At 34.6% G+C, this 18,247-nt stretch overlaps 1 protein-coding gene across 1 annotated transcript; it reads left to right on the top strand.

The window, feature by feature from the left end:
* The first annotated feature begins 281 nt into the window (after nt 1-281).
* LOC132274287 (probable L-type lectin-domain containing receptor kinase VI.1) lies at nt 282-2,501 on the top strand. Its single transcript, XM_059775539.1, has 3 exons — nt 282-485; nt 569-782; nt 2,107-2,501. The coding sequence occupies exons 1-3, from the start codon at nt 282-284 to the stop codon at nt 2,499-2,501; spliced, it is 813 nt and encodes a 270-aa protein (XP_059631522.1).
* The last annotated feature ends 15,746 nt before the right edge of the window (nt 2,502-18,247 follow it).

Raw genomic sequence — 18,247 nt, 5'->3', positions numbered from 1 at the left:
TATTCAAGTACTGCTTGAAGCTAGGTTACTTAATTAGCTTATAGCTTGATTGGCGCAGGGAAAGAAAGTAATGCATATAATCCTTTAGACCAATATGAAACTATGGGCTGTATTGCAAAAGGATGCACTAGCAGCGCGACCAATACCTAGTTCTTAATATAGTTTTTCAGAGCGTGCACGAATGGACACTTAAGAACTGAAACGGGATGGTGTAGCAAGGTCCCTTTGGATTGAGAATCAATGCTTGATCTCATAGCCCCAAGAGTAGGTTTATTAACTCCATGGCTGCTCCCATTTCCATAGCTCTTCTTCTCTCCCTCCTTTTTGATAATGTTGTGCCTTCTCAACCCATTGATTTCCTCTACAACAGATTCAACCCACCATACGGATATGGATTCAACCAAACAAACCTTATTCTAGATGGATTTGCTACCATCATCCCACAAAGTGGAGCTCTTGAGCTTACTAACAAATCTTCTACTAATGTCAGAGGCCATGCATTATATCCCCAACCAATTCAATTGTTCACCAAAAATTCTTTTTCTGTCAACTCTTCTAATTCCTTTAGTACATACTTGTTTTTGAAAAAGTCCCCAAAGATGATAACCAAGGCGGCTATGTCCTCGCCTTCACTTTATCTCCTTCACCACAATTTGCCGGAGCTGAAGGGGATCACTACCTCGGAATTTTCAACTCAACAAATGATGGGAACCCCTCAAACCATACCTTTGATGTTGGATTCAACACTATTAATGGGCACAAAGAAGCACCAGATACCCCAGGTAACCATCAACTGCTTTGCTTCAAGGGGGCTGCATAACAAATTTATTATGCTGATTTCGGTGTTGCCTTGGGGTGTCTTAACAATACCAGAGTCATCTTGGTTTATCATTACCAGTCAATGGAGAGGAATGTCCTTTTAAGACTTAATTAACTCAAATGATCAATTCATGAAAAAGCTAAATTTGAAAACTATTTAATAATGAGCTATGCTACGTAAACGGAAAATACACACCGAATAAACTATGTCAATCCAATTCATTGGTCAAGTGGTGTCACCAGTGAAGTCTACTTCAACATTTTAAATGGTGGTTTAGGTTTTCGTAGCTTGGAAACACAAAATAGAGCTGCAATTTTAAAACATATGTGGAAACTTGTGTCAAATACTCAGAACAACCTATGACTCAAACAAAATACTTAATCAGAAGGAGATGTTTTGGGGATTTTAGCATACCTCAACAAAGCAATTGGATATGGAAAAAGCTACTTCAGCTGAGATCCTTAGCAATGCCCTTCTTAATCAAAAGCAAGGATAAAAATGGTTCAAAAACTCTCTTCCAGACTAACAATTGGCTGCAAGAAGGCCCTCTGATCCTCGAATACAGCCACTCGCCAGCCAATCTTTCCTTGATTCCTCGCAACCATTTTCTTAGTGTTTCCCTCCACAAATTCTTTCCCGGTTCCCAGCTATTAATTTGCGTGTTAAAAGACCCTTAGCTATTCAAGTACTGCTTGAAGCTAGGTTACTTAATTAGCAGTGAGATCCTTCGGCAGTTTATAGCTTGCTTGGCGCAGGGAAAGAAAGTAATGCATATAATCCTTTAGACCAATATGAAAATATGGGTGGTATTGCAAAAGGATGCACTAGCAGCGCGACCAATACCTAGTTCTTAATATATTTTTTCAGAGCGTGTACAAATGACCACTTAAGAACTGAAACAGGATGGTGTAGCAAGGTCCCCTTTGGATTGAGAGTCAATGATTGATCTCATAGCCCCAAGAGTAGGTTTATTAACTCCATGGCTGCTCCCATTTCCGTAGCTCTTCTTCTCTCCCTCCTTTTTGATAATGTTGTGCCTCTCAATCCATTGATTTCCTCTACAACGAATGCAACCCAACAGACAGATATGGATTCAACCAAACAAACCTTTTCTAGTAGGATTTGCTACCATCATCCCACTTAGTGGAGCTCTTGAGCTAACTAACAAAGCTTCTACTAATGTCAGAGGCCATGCATTCTATCCCCAACCAATACAATTGTTCACCAAACATTCTTCTTCCGTCAACTCTTCTAATTCCTTTAGTACAAACTTGTTTTTGAAAAAGTCCCCAAAGATGTTAACAGAGGCGGCTATGGCCTCGTCTCCATTTTATCTCCTTCACCGCAATTTCCTGGAGCTGAAGGGGATCACTACCTCGGAATTTTTAACTCAACAAATGATGGGAACCCCTCAAACCACATCTTTGCTGTTGAATTCGACACTATTGATGGGCACACAGAGGCACCAGATACCCCAGGCAACCATATTGGAATCAACATCAATAGCATGGCGTCAGTTGCATCGGAGCCGGTTTCTTATCATTTTAGTCATATTGCTGTAAAGGAAGGAGTGAGGTTGGAGAGTGAAAAACCAATCCAAGCTTGGATAGAGTACGATGGTGGAAAAGGGGTTTTGAATGTAACCATTTGGCCTGAATCAAGACCAAAACAGGCCAACTAGTCAGATAACGTAAGATAAAGGTCTTGGAGTACCGGAGTTTGAGAATACTAGATTAAGCTTAAACAAACCAGAAGCTAGAATAAATTTAACCCACTCGAGTTTGAGCAGTTTACTCACCTTGGAAGTCATTGGATTTGTAATCCAAACAAATTTTGCTAGTTTTTTCTCTCACAGACATATTGTCGAGTACCTATCCCACCTTCCCACCCTCAATTCCCTTCTCCATCCACTTGGTTCCTTCGTATCATCTGAAACAACCCATTTTCCATTCCGAGGTGGAATTTCATTCAGCTTGTTTCCTCTCCGGATTGACATTCCTTTGTAAATTGGGCTTTTTACCACTGGAAAGCTAAAAATTTGCCAAATTCCATGAAAAAGCTAGAATTCTTTCGCTGAATCTGAAGAACTTGGATTGAATGGGATCTTCCCCACAATCTCAATGGAGTATCAGTTATTAGAGCTTGAGGCTCCATTACCAGGTTTGAATCTGGTATATGTTGCAGAGTTCCGTTATTTATAACGCTTATTTTATGTTTTGGTTCAACTCTCTCCATCGGGCCAACCATACAAGATTTGCTTACACTAACCTTTTATAGTATTTTGCTGGAGGCATGAAAGACATTATTCATTGGAGTAAAGACAACGAGTCGTGCTTGTGTGATATTAGGAATATTATACGGTGTGATTTCAAGTGTCAACCTTAGTGGGACCCATCTTAGGGACCCATCTTGGTGGGTGTTTGGGTTGCTTCTAAAAAAACACTTCCATTCTAAAACATTACCATCGAATATGTTTAGTGAAAAATTAAAACAGAGCTTACGTAAAAAAAAAAAAAAAAATCCCCAGCTTGTTTAAGTGAACTAAGAATTGTAACTTATAAAATTGTGTTGAGTGTGGTCCATCAGTTTAAGTAACTAATTTTTTTTTAGATAATGTAATCCATTTATATTTTTTATAAATACAATTTTATCCTTATTACAAACAAATAGCAATCTAATATCCTAATTTTTTGGGGACTCTCAACAGCAAATGAATATCCTAATCTAAATGAATATCCTAGTTTTATCATAAGATCCCAAATCAAATACAAATTAATAATCATTAAATTATGTTTAACTTATTTATATTTTAGTACTAAATAAAATACTATATCATAAACAAAATATGTGATTTTTTTTAAATAAATAAAAAAAAAAAAAAAAAACAAATACAAGTTGATCATCATAAAGTATTGAACTGAGTGGAATTTTACAATTTTTAATATTAAAAAATTAACACATGTTTCTTAGTGTAAAATATAATAAAATTAGTAATAAAAGTACTTTATTTAACATTATTACCAAATAAATTTAAAAATTGCAATCAACACTACTCTTCCATCCAAAAAGCATATGAGACTGCACTATGCTTTGAATGATCTTGGATTATCTCATATCGGCAGGTGAAAACCTTTAGAATTGAAAAAACTTCTATAATTCTCTCTGTGCAAAAGCCAAAAAATATTACCCCAAATTAAGAGTTTCTTTGGTGATTATACATTCAGAGATGTTGTATGTACTCTCCCATATATATATAGCACTTGTATAAAGGTTCTCAATTTGAAAGATAGATTATGCATTATTTTAATGGAGTGATACATTACATTTTAGTCAATTTTATGTCATGACACATAAATAGTCAATTATATCATTTTCTATTTTGTATACATATAGTTCAAGAGTCAAGGTAAGATGTATCATGTATCCAATCACACTATTTTATGTGATTGGAGAATGACATCGTCGTGATGTTATTCAATATGATGACGTCATGATGTTATTCTATATATAAATTTTGTCAAATGTGTTCGACCCTAGAACTTAGGATGGCAATTTCTCCTGACCTGGCGAGTTTTCGCCCCGCCCCTAATGAGGTGGATTTGGTAGTCTTTAAATGGGTTTGAAGCTGGTTTGGTAAAATAATTAAAAACTCGAAACGGGTTTGGGGCGGAGGCGGATTCAGTGATAAACACGCCCCGATTATATATGTACCTTTAAAATTATATATATAATATATTTAATACTTTCAAGACCTTTATTGCTTTGTTGCAAGTGCCAGTTAAAATGATAATATTCACTACTTAATTATTTAAAAGTTCTTTCAACTTATTTATCAACCCAATTTGAGCACATTGGGCTATTTTTTTTTTTTTTTTTTTTTACTAAATAATAAAGTGGCATAACCCACCTCATCCCCGCAATTAAACAAAATACGCAATGCGGAGTCAGTACTTTGTCTACTGATGTGTAGGCGGGCATTGTATTCAAATTACAAACCCGTCCTAAAGTAGTGGCGGAGTTAGTATGACGAATTTTCTAACGAGGTAGAGTAGGGTTTAGTTAAATCCGCCCCGTTGCCATCCCTAGTCGAACTCTCTATCATTATTCTTTATATGTTTCAAAAAAGTCAACCTCTCTTGACTCATTTGTATAGACGATGTACGTGCTATATGAATTATGTACGATTGCATAAACTAATTAAGAATTATATACAATATCTAAGGGTACCATGTAACATACTTAACATCTTACTTAAGCGGTTATTTATGATTAATTTTATAAACTATAGCATGTTGTTGGATTTTTTATCAATAAATTAATATTACAATATAAATATTAAAATGAAATAATTAAAAAGTAAAAAGTTTCCAAACAATTACTCCAAAAAATATATATATTAACATTTAAAATTTAGGGTTAAAATAAATAAACCCTCCTGTTGTTTCCCAAAACTATCAACTAACCACCTCAACTAAAGAAACTATCATAATACCCCTGCATATTTTTAAAAGTCTATCATATCACCCCCTACCCGTTAGTTGACCGTCTAAAATTAACGGAATCTCATCACGCGACCATCACGTGCACCATATACTACATTATGCTATAAAAATAACCTTGTTCTCTCGTAATGATGAAATTGCCCTTATTACACCATAAATGAGATTGCACGTTCCTTTACAGATCAAAGCTTCGGTTATCTTCTTCTCTAATTTCAGTGGTGTCCTCCATTGTAACAATAACAGAAGTTATCGTCCTCTATTAAAGCCGTAATCGATCAATTGAAGTCCCCAATTGATGATTTGAAGGCCTAAATCACGACCAATCTTAGCCCTACATTGATTATTTGAAGCCCTAAACCGTAATCAGTCGAAGCCCTAATGTATTCTTCCACCACACAATCTATTATTAGGCAAGATCTTATATATAACAACAAAATATGTGATTATGGCTATCTAGCTATTGTTTAAATAAGTTTAACAACAAAGGGAAGATATACTATTCTTGTTCCATAAAAAGATGCTCTTTACGAGCATGGTGTGATCCGATTTCGACAAAGCCAGCATATACTAAAGCTATTGACAGCAAGTTTAGTGAAGGTGAAATTGTTGAATTGAAGTACTGGTATGATACATTCAATTCCCGTTTGTGATGTTCTCTGTTGTTGAATATTTGATAGATTTAAGAAGAAAATAGTGAGTTGGTTTTAATTTTGAATTATCAACGTATATTGAATGTATTTCCTTAAATTTGTATGAGCTTGTGTGTATGGAAAGTGTTTTCTGAAGCCCTATGAAGTGTGTATGCAATGTATTTTTCTGAATTATCAAAGTGCATGAGCAAAAGTGTATTTATTTAGAAGTCTTTAACTTTTGGCATTTTAAAGAGGGACCACTAATGGCAGTAAACACAATCAAAGTGAAAAAAATTGGAGCTGTAATGAGTATGAAAAGTGTTGAAATTGGACCATAATGAGTGTGCAACTTTTCCTCAAATGCACATTTGCAAAGTGTTGAAATTGGACCATAATGAATGTGCAAAAAAATATAGAATCATGTGAAAACTACAGACCATATAATATCATTTCTGTGAAAAGATACATAGCATATAATGTCATAAATCTTGTCAAAACATACATAGCACATGCACATGTAATTTTCCAAAAAAAATATTATCATAATCAAACCAACACCTACATTATAGCCATACATATATTGTCATTTCAGTAAACATTAAGAAAACATATGATAAGCTGCACAAAATCTTAACCCTGTTCATAATCTTCAAAATTTTCACTATGTCCATAGAATAAGTTGCACCAAAAATTTGCTACTACTTTTATCGTCATGCCATCATTCGTGTGTGTTAAGTGTGGATGGAAAGTCTATACGAATCACTTCATATTGGGTGTATGTTGATGCTCTATTCAATAAAGTACAACACATCTAGTTAGCAAAATGTGTTTTAATTCAATTTAATTTAATTTAACCCAAAAGAAAATAATAAGAGGTTCAATTTTAATACTTCTGAATGACCAACAACAGCTCTTCCACCAAGACCATAATGTTGGGTAGATGTTGATGGCTATTAAATAAAACAATAAATGTCAACATATATCTGTATAATGCATAATAAATATGAAATAATAAATTCTAATTTATACCTCTAAATGAAGGACAACAGGTCTCTTACCACCTCCATCATTTTTGCCACCACTGCCACCACCTCTAGTAGCTCTTTCAACTCCCTTACCACCTCTAACAGCTTTGTCACCACTGCCACAACCTCTGTGAACACGACAACCATAGTAACAGCTTTGTCACCACTGCCACCACCTCTTGCAACACTAGCAACCCTATTAGCATCTCTGTCAACTCTTTCACCACTTCTATTAGTTGTAACACCAACTCTCCCACCCCTACTAGTGTTAACTCTCGTACCACCTCTGTTAACTGTCACACCAACTCTCCCACCCCTACCACTGTTAACTCTCCCATCACCGCGTAAGCAGGTCTCCCACCCCTACCATCAACAGTTTCATCTCTACCACCACCTACACTATATGTACCTCTTATTATTGGTGATCTTCTACCCTTACCTTTTGGTTGTTTTGTAATAGGCTCAAAGGCTATACAAGTCCTGACATTATGACCCAAGACAGTACATTTAGTGTATATCAATTTTGACTTCTTCACCACTAGACCTTTTGAAGGACCCTCATCTAAACCTCTTTTCTTGTTCTTTTTAGGTCTTTATAGTCTAGCCCTATAAGGTGTTGGCAGTATTAGAGAAGTACTAACTTCTCTTTTCATATTCTTTAATGGCATTAGTGTTATCACATATGCATAAGATTTAAAATATGTCTCCTTATAGTAATAAGGGCCAACAAACAGTTCTGGATCATACCTCCTATCCAATATTACTGCAACTGCATGTTTGCAAGGTATGCCAATTATGTCCCGATACTTACAGGTACATGTTCTCTGTGCAAGATTCACATAATCACTAATCCCAACATCAGTCCATGTCATGTTATCCACCTAATACTTGTTATGTCCTGCATAACCCACACGCATGCTTCTTACATCTTCAGAGATCTTATCTAATTTATTTTTATTTTTTGGGCATAACAATCTTTTAACCTTATTTATCGTCTCTTTATTACTTTAATACCTTAGCATCAGTTGTTTTTTGATCTCTCAAACATATAAATTAAAGGCTTTTCGTCTTCCTTCCCAATGTAGCTGTTGAATGACTCACACATGTTATTTAAACATAGGTTATTCCTACTTATTCTAGTGTATGTGTACCTTGCCCAAACATTTATAGGAATACATTAACTAGTCATGTACAACCTTGTCAATTGTCCTCATCTCTTGCATATGTAGCACAAAATTAGATTCAGTGTATGATGTGGCTGCATTCCAGAATATGTTCCTTAATATCCTACCTCTGATTTTTTGCTTGAAATTATCATACATGTGCTTAATATAGAACCTAATTTTCACTCGAGGATATTTATGCTCAACTACCTCAACTAGACCCTGTAATTTGACAAAATAAATATTGTAAATATGTAAAATATTAAAGTAAGATAATAAATGACCATATACATGGAAATATAAACATGTATACCTTCTGTCGATCTGAAATAAATATGTACTTCTGATAATTGCCAACTAACCCTATCAATTCACCCAAGAACCATTCCCAAGAGTCCTTACATTTTACCTCAGTAGTAGCAAATGCAATTGGATAAAAGCTATTGTTAGCATCCCTACCAACAACACACACTAAATGTCCCCCATAGGGTCCTTTTAAGAAGTATACATCTAGACCAATAAATGGTCTACGTCCCATTAAAAATCCTTTCCACATAGCCTATAGGGTAAAGAACAATCTATAGAATGAAGTACCCTCATCACTATAGGGCATTGTTCTTACATTAACAATACTCCCAAGATTTGTTTCCTTGATTAAGGCACAATAATATCTAGATCTTACAAATTGTTTTGTATAATCACTTTCAATCATTTGTAAAGCCAGCTTATTTGCCCTAGCAACCTTTTATTTGGTCACTTCAACATTAAATTCAGTTTCAACAAAGCCATCCAATGTGCAATTTGGTTCAGCCATAATTTTTCCAGTATAGTGCTTTGCAATATAACTATATGTCAACTGCCTATTGTGCCTTACACCAGTACAGTTGTGATGATCAATGAACTTCTTTATTTGGAAGGATTTATCTTCACCATTTTCAGAGGCATGAATCCTCCACCCACATTTTGTCTTGCATAGATTCTATCTCCATTATTCTTCTGAAATGTTATATCAAACTTGCCTTTTATAGCTACGTCCTGACTGCTTCTCTAAATTCTGCTGCACAACCAAACTTCATGCCTATTTCAAGTTTCCTGTTTCCCAAGTCTGTATGAACATTGAAATTTGGATAAAATGGCCCACTTATGGCATCATCCTCATCCTCTCTACCACTTGAAAAAACCAAACTCATCAACTCCTCACTTGGTACATATTCAGAAGCTTTATCACTATCATGGTTTTTATTAGATTCAATATGAGGTTGTGTATCCTCAGTTACGTCATCTACTTGATGGTCAACATCATTTCTGCCCTCATTCACCTCAGTTGCATGTTCATTATTTCTTATTTCATCAACCTCCTATACGCGTCTTCATAATTTCTTATTCTATCCATCATATCTACCATAAAGCTGTCATCATAGAAGTCCAACAAACATTGTCATTGTAATCTACATCACTCCTATATTTAATTTCAGGCACATCAAAATCACTGTCATCTAAAGTTGGATTGCAGACGCATCGTCATTCTCATTCCCATATTTAGTTGGTATTGCAGGCACATAATCATTCTCATTCTCATTCTCATCTTCAGTTGGTATTGCAGACACATCATCATTCTCGTTCTCATTCTCATCTTCATATGGTATTATAAGCACATCAACATCATTCTGATTCTCATCTTCACTTGCTACTACAGGCACATCAACATTATTCTCATTCTTATCTTCAGGTGGTATTGCATTTCCTACTTCAGGAATTGACACCACATATAATTTAATTAGGCAGAACATATGGTACATTTGGAACATATCAATTACATCCCTGTCAGTCTTCAACTCCTTAACAATCCTATTAATGTAAGACCTATAGAATAGTTTACTTGTTCTAAGAGGATAACCAAGCAATCTTATCTTATACTTAAGTTCTATCATTGACATAAGATCACTATCTATACCTTCATAGATCTCAACAGACCCACCAAAAAATGGACTTAAATATGTACTACCAAACAGACCACTATAATGCATTTCCAGTGTGTAAAACTTTTCCAAAGCGGGATTAAAACCTAAAACAAGTAATTTTTAAATAAAACAAATATCATAAACCATCAAAACAAAATCAAAAGCAAACATGACACAAGTAAAATAAACAGTCCTGACACAGTTCCACAAAAAAATAGTATTTATAACTAATTTCAATAATAAATTACAAAAAATAAATTATGCAAAACATATATTATGAACAAAAAACTTAATTTAATGATCATTGGACCAGTACCCTATAAACAAACCCTAATTATCACTGGAACCATAGCCCTATAAACAAACCCTAATTTTGATTATAATAACATTAAACCTCAATATCGTACTCCCAAACAGTTGACATAACCCATCTTGAATCATACCCACCCAACAACAAGGACCCACATAAAAAATAAACGAATATAAAACTCTAAGTACTACAAAACAACGAAAATGAGTCAAAGTTTGTGTGATACCCCAAGATTTCCGGATGCGGGTTGGCCAAGCCTACGCCCGATTACCCGAGGATATCAAACCAATTAGTAACAAATGAACACAAAATACAATTAAGAAAACATGAATAAATAAATTGCTGAAAAGAAACTAGAATGATAAACCAAAACTGAAAACCTCAGAATAAATTTTTTATAAATAAAGTATTAATCTGATACATCCAACTTCTCCAATTGTAATACAACTTGTGAATCCATCTGGTGGACCCCTAATAAAACCAACACTGAGAAATGAACCACCGGAAAGGATTCCAATGCTAAATCATACAGGAACCGCCTATGTCGTCGTTGGAGTGAATAGTCGTCTCTGCTCAGCACGAACAAGCTCTAAGACCTGATACCGTCCGTTACCTGAAAAATAATAGTGGGTCAGGCCCACAAACAAGTTCTATCCTAACTACAATCCAAACAGAGACCCGATACGCAGATACATCATAGATGTCTCAACCATATCTATATAGTCTGTAAATAGATATATACATATAACCACACTACAGGACTCTCACTAGGCTATGCTGAGGGTCTCAACCTGAATAGAAGGCAACATGCAAAAACGCACCTGAGTGGGCATGACTACCTAAGCCTAACAGGGTATACCTCAACCAACATAGCTAGCTACGCATCCTACTGCATATAATCTCCCTAACCGTCGACTATGAGACTCAAGCTCAGATCGCGGTATCATAATTTATATATATAAATTCCCATCCAAACCAATATAGTGCCGCTCAATAGTTCGTTGCCATGACACGACATAAAATTAGGATTTATATGTTTTAATTAAATCCCTATCCATTCTACTAACAGAAAATATAAACAACCATCTAATATGTCGTTCAACTGTTTTAGTTGACATGACATGAAATCATGTAGGATTTGACTATTTTAGTTAATCCATTCCGTATGTATGAACGGGTTGGAATTAGCGTTTTGATCTAATTCGTCCCTCCGTATATCACCGTCCCATACCGGTGTATACCAAGCATATGATCCGTAAATGATGCAATAACTCAATCAATACATCATATAAATCCACATAATACAAATAGTTGATAAAACAGAATTGAAACAGTACATCAACTATAATCCCAAAATACCATCCCTGTAGTTGCTAAAACAGTTTAATAGTCCAGCAATAAAAATCCCAATCCATAATCCAAGTAATTGCATAAACAATTTAATAATCGAGCAATTAGAATCCAAACATTTAATCCAAGTAATTGCATAAACAGTTTAATAATCCAGTAATTAGAATCCAAACATTTAATCCAAGTAATTACATAAACAGTTTAATAATCTAGCAATTAAAATCCCAAATCCATAGTCCAAGTAACTGCAGAAAAGAATATAGTAATTTAACCATTAACATCCAAGATATGCATAGATCAAACTTGTTAATTAAATGATCATAGCATGCAACCAAAATAAGATTTATAAACATACTAGATCCTGCTGGATTGCCAAAATTAAGCTTAGGCAATTTAAGTGTTCTTCCATCCATTAACCGTATAAAGAAATGCATAACTTTTAAACGGTTTGTTCTGTTAATTTAGGGATAAACTTAAATCAATTAAAGTCCTATTAACACCTAAAATTAACTTCTTAATCATTGTAATACCCCAAGTTTTCAAAAGGGTAAAATGGGGATTTAATTTTGTTTAATTGATTTAATTATTTATTAACTTGAAATTTGGTATGTGTTTTGAGTGATTTATTTTATATTTATTTGTTTGTTTTCCTGTATTTGGTTTAAGTATAATTAATTAGTTGGTTATTTAATACAGATATAGTTATTATGAACGTGATTGTTTTAGGCACTTGTTTAATACTAGGTTTGGGTGATATTTAAGTTAGGGTTTAATTTGTAGATATATAAGTGGTAGCCGACATAATGAGTGGTGAAATTAGGATTAGGGTTTGATAGAGCCTATATATATAGAACAATTTATGTCTGCAAGGGTTTTGAGAAAACCATATTCACGTTATATCTGGAGAGGAGAAAACAGAGGTTCTGGAATTTGTTTTGAGAATAAACAGATGGGGGGATTTGAGAGATGAAGTAAAGGAATTGCTCGTGGTGAGCCAAGAAGTAACAGAGGTAAAAGGCAATGACCAGAGGAGGAAGGGAAGGTCTTGAGTTTACCGGAATTTGCAGACGGAGGTTGAAAGGTTTCAAACCGAAACCTAAAGGCAAGTTTCATTCTCTATTTCCTGTAAACTTGTGTTCTGTGCATTCTTTTTAGTCTCCAGGGACTAATTCAACTTTTAAAATTAATGGTTGACGCATAACGTATCAAAATCTTGCATAAAACTATGTTGATTAGGGTTTTAAACTTCTATAATTTAATTCGTAAGGAATCCAAGGAGTTTCTAGGATGGTTTGGACTATAATTGAACACTGGAAACTTAAAAACGGAAATTTGATACCAGATTATCAAACTGTAAATTTTGTTGTGTCTAAAAAAAAACTGAAACCTGTTTCTTGCATAAACTATGTTGTGTTTGGTTTCGATTTTTGTCAATTGGTTTACACTTGAATATGAGGGGTTCCTAGGGCTGTTTAGACTCTGATTGAACCATGAAACTTCAAAAAAAATTCAGAATTGAAGGTTAGAGTTCACCAGTAGCAGAGAGGAAGATCAGAGGAGGAGGGAGGAGGCTCTCAGGGAGAGAGCCGGCTCCTTAATGAAGGGAGCCGGCTCCCATGGAGAGAGAGCCGGCTCTCCATGTAGGGGAGCCGGCTCTAGGTGCTTTAGAGACGGCTCCCATGATGGGGGAGCCGCCTCTCTTGAAGGAAAACACCTACGGGTGTTTTCGAGTGACTTTTTGACTTAAGGGGGCCAAAGGAAATTTCTAGAAAATGAAGGGGAGTTCTAAATAATTAGAATTAACCTATAAGCCTCTAAAAAATAATTAATATATAATAGTGTAATAATCTTTGGAGGATTCATGAAACATAAACTTTGTATTGGCATGCTGTGGAAGAGAGTTTAATTTGCTAGTTTATGTTAGCGAACTTAAACGGACTGCTAAGGAATTATGTGTGGAATGGTGTATCAATTATATATACAACTTAATGAAGGCTGGAAAGGTTGGTCTAGGATCTGGTTATAGATAGCTTGAGCTTTAAATCCTAAGTCACATGCTGTCAGAAGTTGAGGAGGTGTTACGTGCCGGTTGTGCTTTACCATTTAAATTGGAGTAATATGAAACACCATTAGGGTTTTATTTACGGTGCGTATTGGACTTCTGCGTGTCATAAGATCATGCGCAGGTTTAAAGATGGAGGATTAAATAGACGTCATATGATGTAGTTACTAATTTACACGCCGTCAAGGATTAAGGAGAAGTTAGTTACTAACCTTTGTTATAGTAATGAACTAGTATGGAAGAGGATGGTTTGGGAATGCTAGCATAATGTGCTCAGGTTTTACTTCTGACAATCATTATACCGTGCTATGGATGTTAATTGATGAACTATTTCAATTGCTGTTTATCAACTGTATGGATGTGAATAATATAAATTGTTTATCAGTATTTTAACAGTTTATTTGGAGGATTTATGATTCTAATCATATACTGGATGCATAATAGGATCTTAATAATACCTGTTTTCTATTATGCTGGTTCATGGATATACTTGATGTTCTAATGAATGTGCATCACTGGTGGATCATTTGCATTATATGTACCGGTATGGGACGGTGACATATCAGGGATGGATTAGATCAAAAAAAACTAAGTCCTACCCTTTCATACATACGGAATGGATTAACTAAAACAGTTAAATCCTACATGGATGCATGTCCTGTCAACTAAAACAGTTGAACAATATAACGGATGTTTGTTTTATCTTTCTGCATTAGGAAGGAATTTATATATATATTTATGGTACCGTGATACGAGCTTGAGTCTCCTGATCACGGTTAGGGTGCGTATATTGCAAAGGTTAAGTAGCTAGATATAGCTAATGTTCCCTGGTAGGTCTAGGTACTTGGCCGCTGAAAAGCGTGTTTTATATGTCACCTTCTACCTAGGCTGGACTATGTTATAGGCTAGTGAGCATCCTATAGTGTGTGTATATATATGGACTATTTTAGATATTGCCGAGCTATCTAGGATGTATCTGCGTATCGGGTTTATGTACGGATTGTAGGAGAATGAAACTTGCATGTGGACCTGACCCACCTTTATTTTTCAGGTATTCGCCAGTACCAGCTTAGAGTTTGATCGTGTTGATGCAGATACAGACACTCACTCTTCCGGTTACATAGGATTTCCTTTCTATTATGGTTTTGGATTTTAATTCTGTAAATTTATATAAAGATTTGGATTTAGGGGTCCACTAGGTGGATTCCCGAGTTGTATGGATTTAAATTATATTGATTTATTATTTAAGGTTTGAGGATTTTCATTTTAGTATTCTTTCTGTTTATTATTATTTAAATCTTATTTCAGTTTTTCCTGCTTGTTTACATATTGATTGTCTGATATCCCTCGGATCTGTGCTCGTACTTGATCACCCGTGGCTCTAGAATCGAGGGGTATCGCAATCATTCTGTGCAGTCCTAGAATTTTTCCAGAACAGTTCAGTTCCACCCATCCGTTAACAGTATGTTAAATTGTATAGTTTAATACTGTTTTATCCACTAGTCTATAGGTATAATCTTTGCCATGTGAGACTTTAATAATTCATGAACTTATATTTAAAACCCATAGTGCACTTCAAAAACCATTTCAGAACACCAAACAAGTCCCCAAACAGTGCCCAAAAGTCCAGATTTCATGAAAACAAGGGAGTCTGCTCTTAAACTCGTAGAGCATGCTCCAAACAAACATTGAGCAAGCTCAATTAAAAAAAAGAGCCGGTTCCAAACACTTTGAGTAGGCTCCATTAAAAAAAAAAAAAGCATGCCCAATCTTAAAAAAAAAAACCTGAACCTCCTTCGGCCTTCTTCTTCGTCTCCGGCCACTCTCAACCTGTCTGTTTGGTTTTACAATAGTTCCTAAGAGTCCTAACTATGTCCAGTATAATCCCCATGGTGTGTTTACAGCAGTTAAAATCAAATACATAAACTATAAGTTCTACAGACTTTTCATGCTTTAAGAAACACACTGATATCAAATACGCACGAACTGTAATTAATCAGATTTTAACCCATACAGATCATCAATATAGCATCTATTGTACATGTGAAACTCAGTTAATGATTAATTAAACCCTAGAGACCATCTAGATGCACAGAACACAAGCCAAAGGAAAAGAGGAAGGAAAGAACTTGCCTGTGATTTCAGTTATGAAATCCCAGCGTCGGGTCCACTGTTCTGGCAACACTAAGTTACTGTCTAGCCTCCTTTTACTTCTGCTCTTCCCTTCTCCCAAGTCTGACCTTGAAGCCCCAGCCGGAAACCTCACAAACTTGTTTTGTTTCTCTTAAAACCTCACTCTGTATCACACTGTGTTTTGAGACGTGAATAGGATTTTCCCACCCTTCTTTCAGGCTATAAACATATATATATAGGCACTGATAAAACCCTAATTCTAATGGTAATCTGAGATAGAAACCCTAACCTAAATAAAACCCTAATCGGCCCATAGGTTGAAATGACTGTATTAACGTAATTTAAATACTCATTTAACTTAATTAAATAAGTAAAAACCAAACAATAAATTAAACCATTACCACCAATCAATTAAATCAAGGAATGCAATTAAATTAAATAATCAAACAATAACCACAATTTAAACAAAATAATTCATTTAACTAAAACAACTAATTAAACAATTTGGTACCTAAGCACATAGAATCAAATTTAAATTCCAATTTTATCCTATTGAAAATTAGAGGTATTACAGTTTGTCCACACCTGGCACCATTTTATCCAACAAATGTGACACAAACCACCTGGAATCCACCACGATCTTCTCCCTATGAGCGATTGCACACACACAATACTTGCTTTCAACAATCGCCCTCAACATGCACTCGCTTCCATACACTGCCCACATAAACACAAACACAACACAACACAACACTTAGGACACAAATCGTTTTATTAGAAAGAGTGTTTTAATAGAGAGGGAGTGTGTATCACCTCACACGACGTCGTTTCACACAAATGTCAAACTTGCCATTTAAAATCAGCAATTTTACCTAATAAATAATTAATATATTGACAATGACATTATTATCATTTCGCAACAACTTAACGGTTCCGTCACAAAATGGGGTCAACGTGATAGTTTCTCTTACTTCGGGGAGTTTTTTTTATAATTGAGGGGGTTATATGAAGAATTTGGAAATAACATGGGGGTTTTATGATTTTAACCCAAATTTTATATACACATAGTGAAAAATTATTGTATGGTTCTCTAATTTTATCACATCACATAGATTTTGTGATTTTTTTCCATACTCAGTGAAAATAGAATATTTGTTCCATTTACTAATTCTTAATTTTCAAATTCAAAATTTGTACACAACATTTACATCATTTATGGTTTTTAAGACACATACTTCGGGGGATTTTCAAAATTCAAGAGATTAGGAGAAAAGGCATTTGATGTGGACTTGGTTTGTTACACATTGAGAATCAATAAATAATTATAAAATAAAAAAAAATCAAGAATAATGCTTTCTTTTTTTCTTTTTTTTTTAGGTAAAAATAATGCTTCTTTTTTCGTAAGCTACTGAGTGACAACTCGGTCAAAATTCCCCTTATTATTAGGAAAAAGGAGAGTACCCTCAAACAGAGTTAAGTATCTTTATGTTGATCATTTGAATGCAATAGTAAATCTCGTCAGCGAATTTTATCGTGTTCAATTAACCTCATGCTACTTTTAAAAATAAAATATGCTTGATTTTTAACTTCCAATGACACTAACCAAGAGTTATAGTAAATTTTTTTATTTCACAACATTTACACAAAGAACCATTGTAGCGCTTGACAATTCCTATCTTTCGAAATCCAAGATCAAACCCGATAGTAGGTAGAGCTTACAATATTTTAAATGGCATTTTTTTGGAACTTCTTGTGCAATGATTTTTTATTATTATTTTTTTTCATAGCAAAATAATGTCAAGCCACGTGGAATTCGAAAGATGTATATTATAACTACATGCAAGCTGAAATTAGGGGTCAAAATTGGGTTGGGCTTTCTAGCCTACAAGGAAAGCTTTCTGGTTGGATCACACTGGTCCGTGGGCCATCAGATCATGGGTTCTTGTAAACAGCTATCACTACATTATTTTTCCACCAAAAAAAAATTTTCATATTAGTTTTATAAAAAATTTCATGTAATATAATAAATTTTTCACTTATTTATGAATGGATTCTCAATTTTCAAAAATGGCAACACTTCAAAAATGAAACGGTGTCAGTGTCGTTAACTTAGATAAGATCATAAGAGAATCAAGTATTATACGTACTTTAAACTATAAAAGCGTTTTTAGTAGAGCGGTTATAAAATTACTGTAAGTAAAAAGCATGTTATGCGTTTGGTAATGTATTTTATAAAGCGATTTTTATATTTAAAGCACTTGTAAATTTGTTTGGTAACAATGTTGTTTA

This window comes from Cornus florida, unplaced genomic scaffold (assembly GCF_030987335.1).
Source record: "Cornus florida cultivar Cherokee Brave unplaced genomic scaffold, ASM3098733v1 CherokeeBrave_3.0.0_Hap2_Chr01, whole genome shotgun sequence".
Taxonomy (NCBI): domain Eukaryota; kingdom Viridiplantae; phylum Streptophyta; class Magnoliopsida; order Cornales; family Cornaceae; genus Cornus; species Cornus florida.
This window is presented reverse-complemented; position numbering and strand designations above follow the sequence as displayed.

Coding starts and splice junctions, on each gene's coding strand:
- LOC132274287 (XM_059775539.1), top strand. CDS start 282: ATGGCTGCTCCCATTTCCATAGCTCTTCTTCTCTCCCTCCTTTTTGAT. Junction 486..568: donor CTAACAAATCTTCTACTAAT/GTCAGAGGCCAT, acceptor TAATTCCTTTAG/TACATACTTGTTTTTGAAAA. Junction 783..2,106: donor AGAAGCACCAGATACCCCAG/GTAACCATCAAC, acceptor TTTTTGAAAAAG/TCCCCAAAGATGTTAACAGA.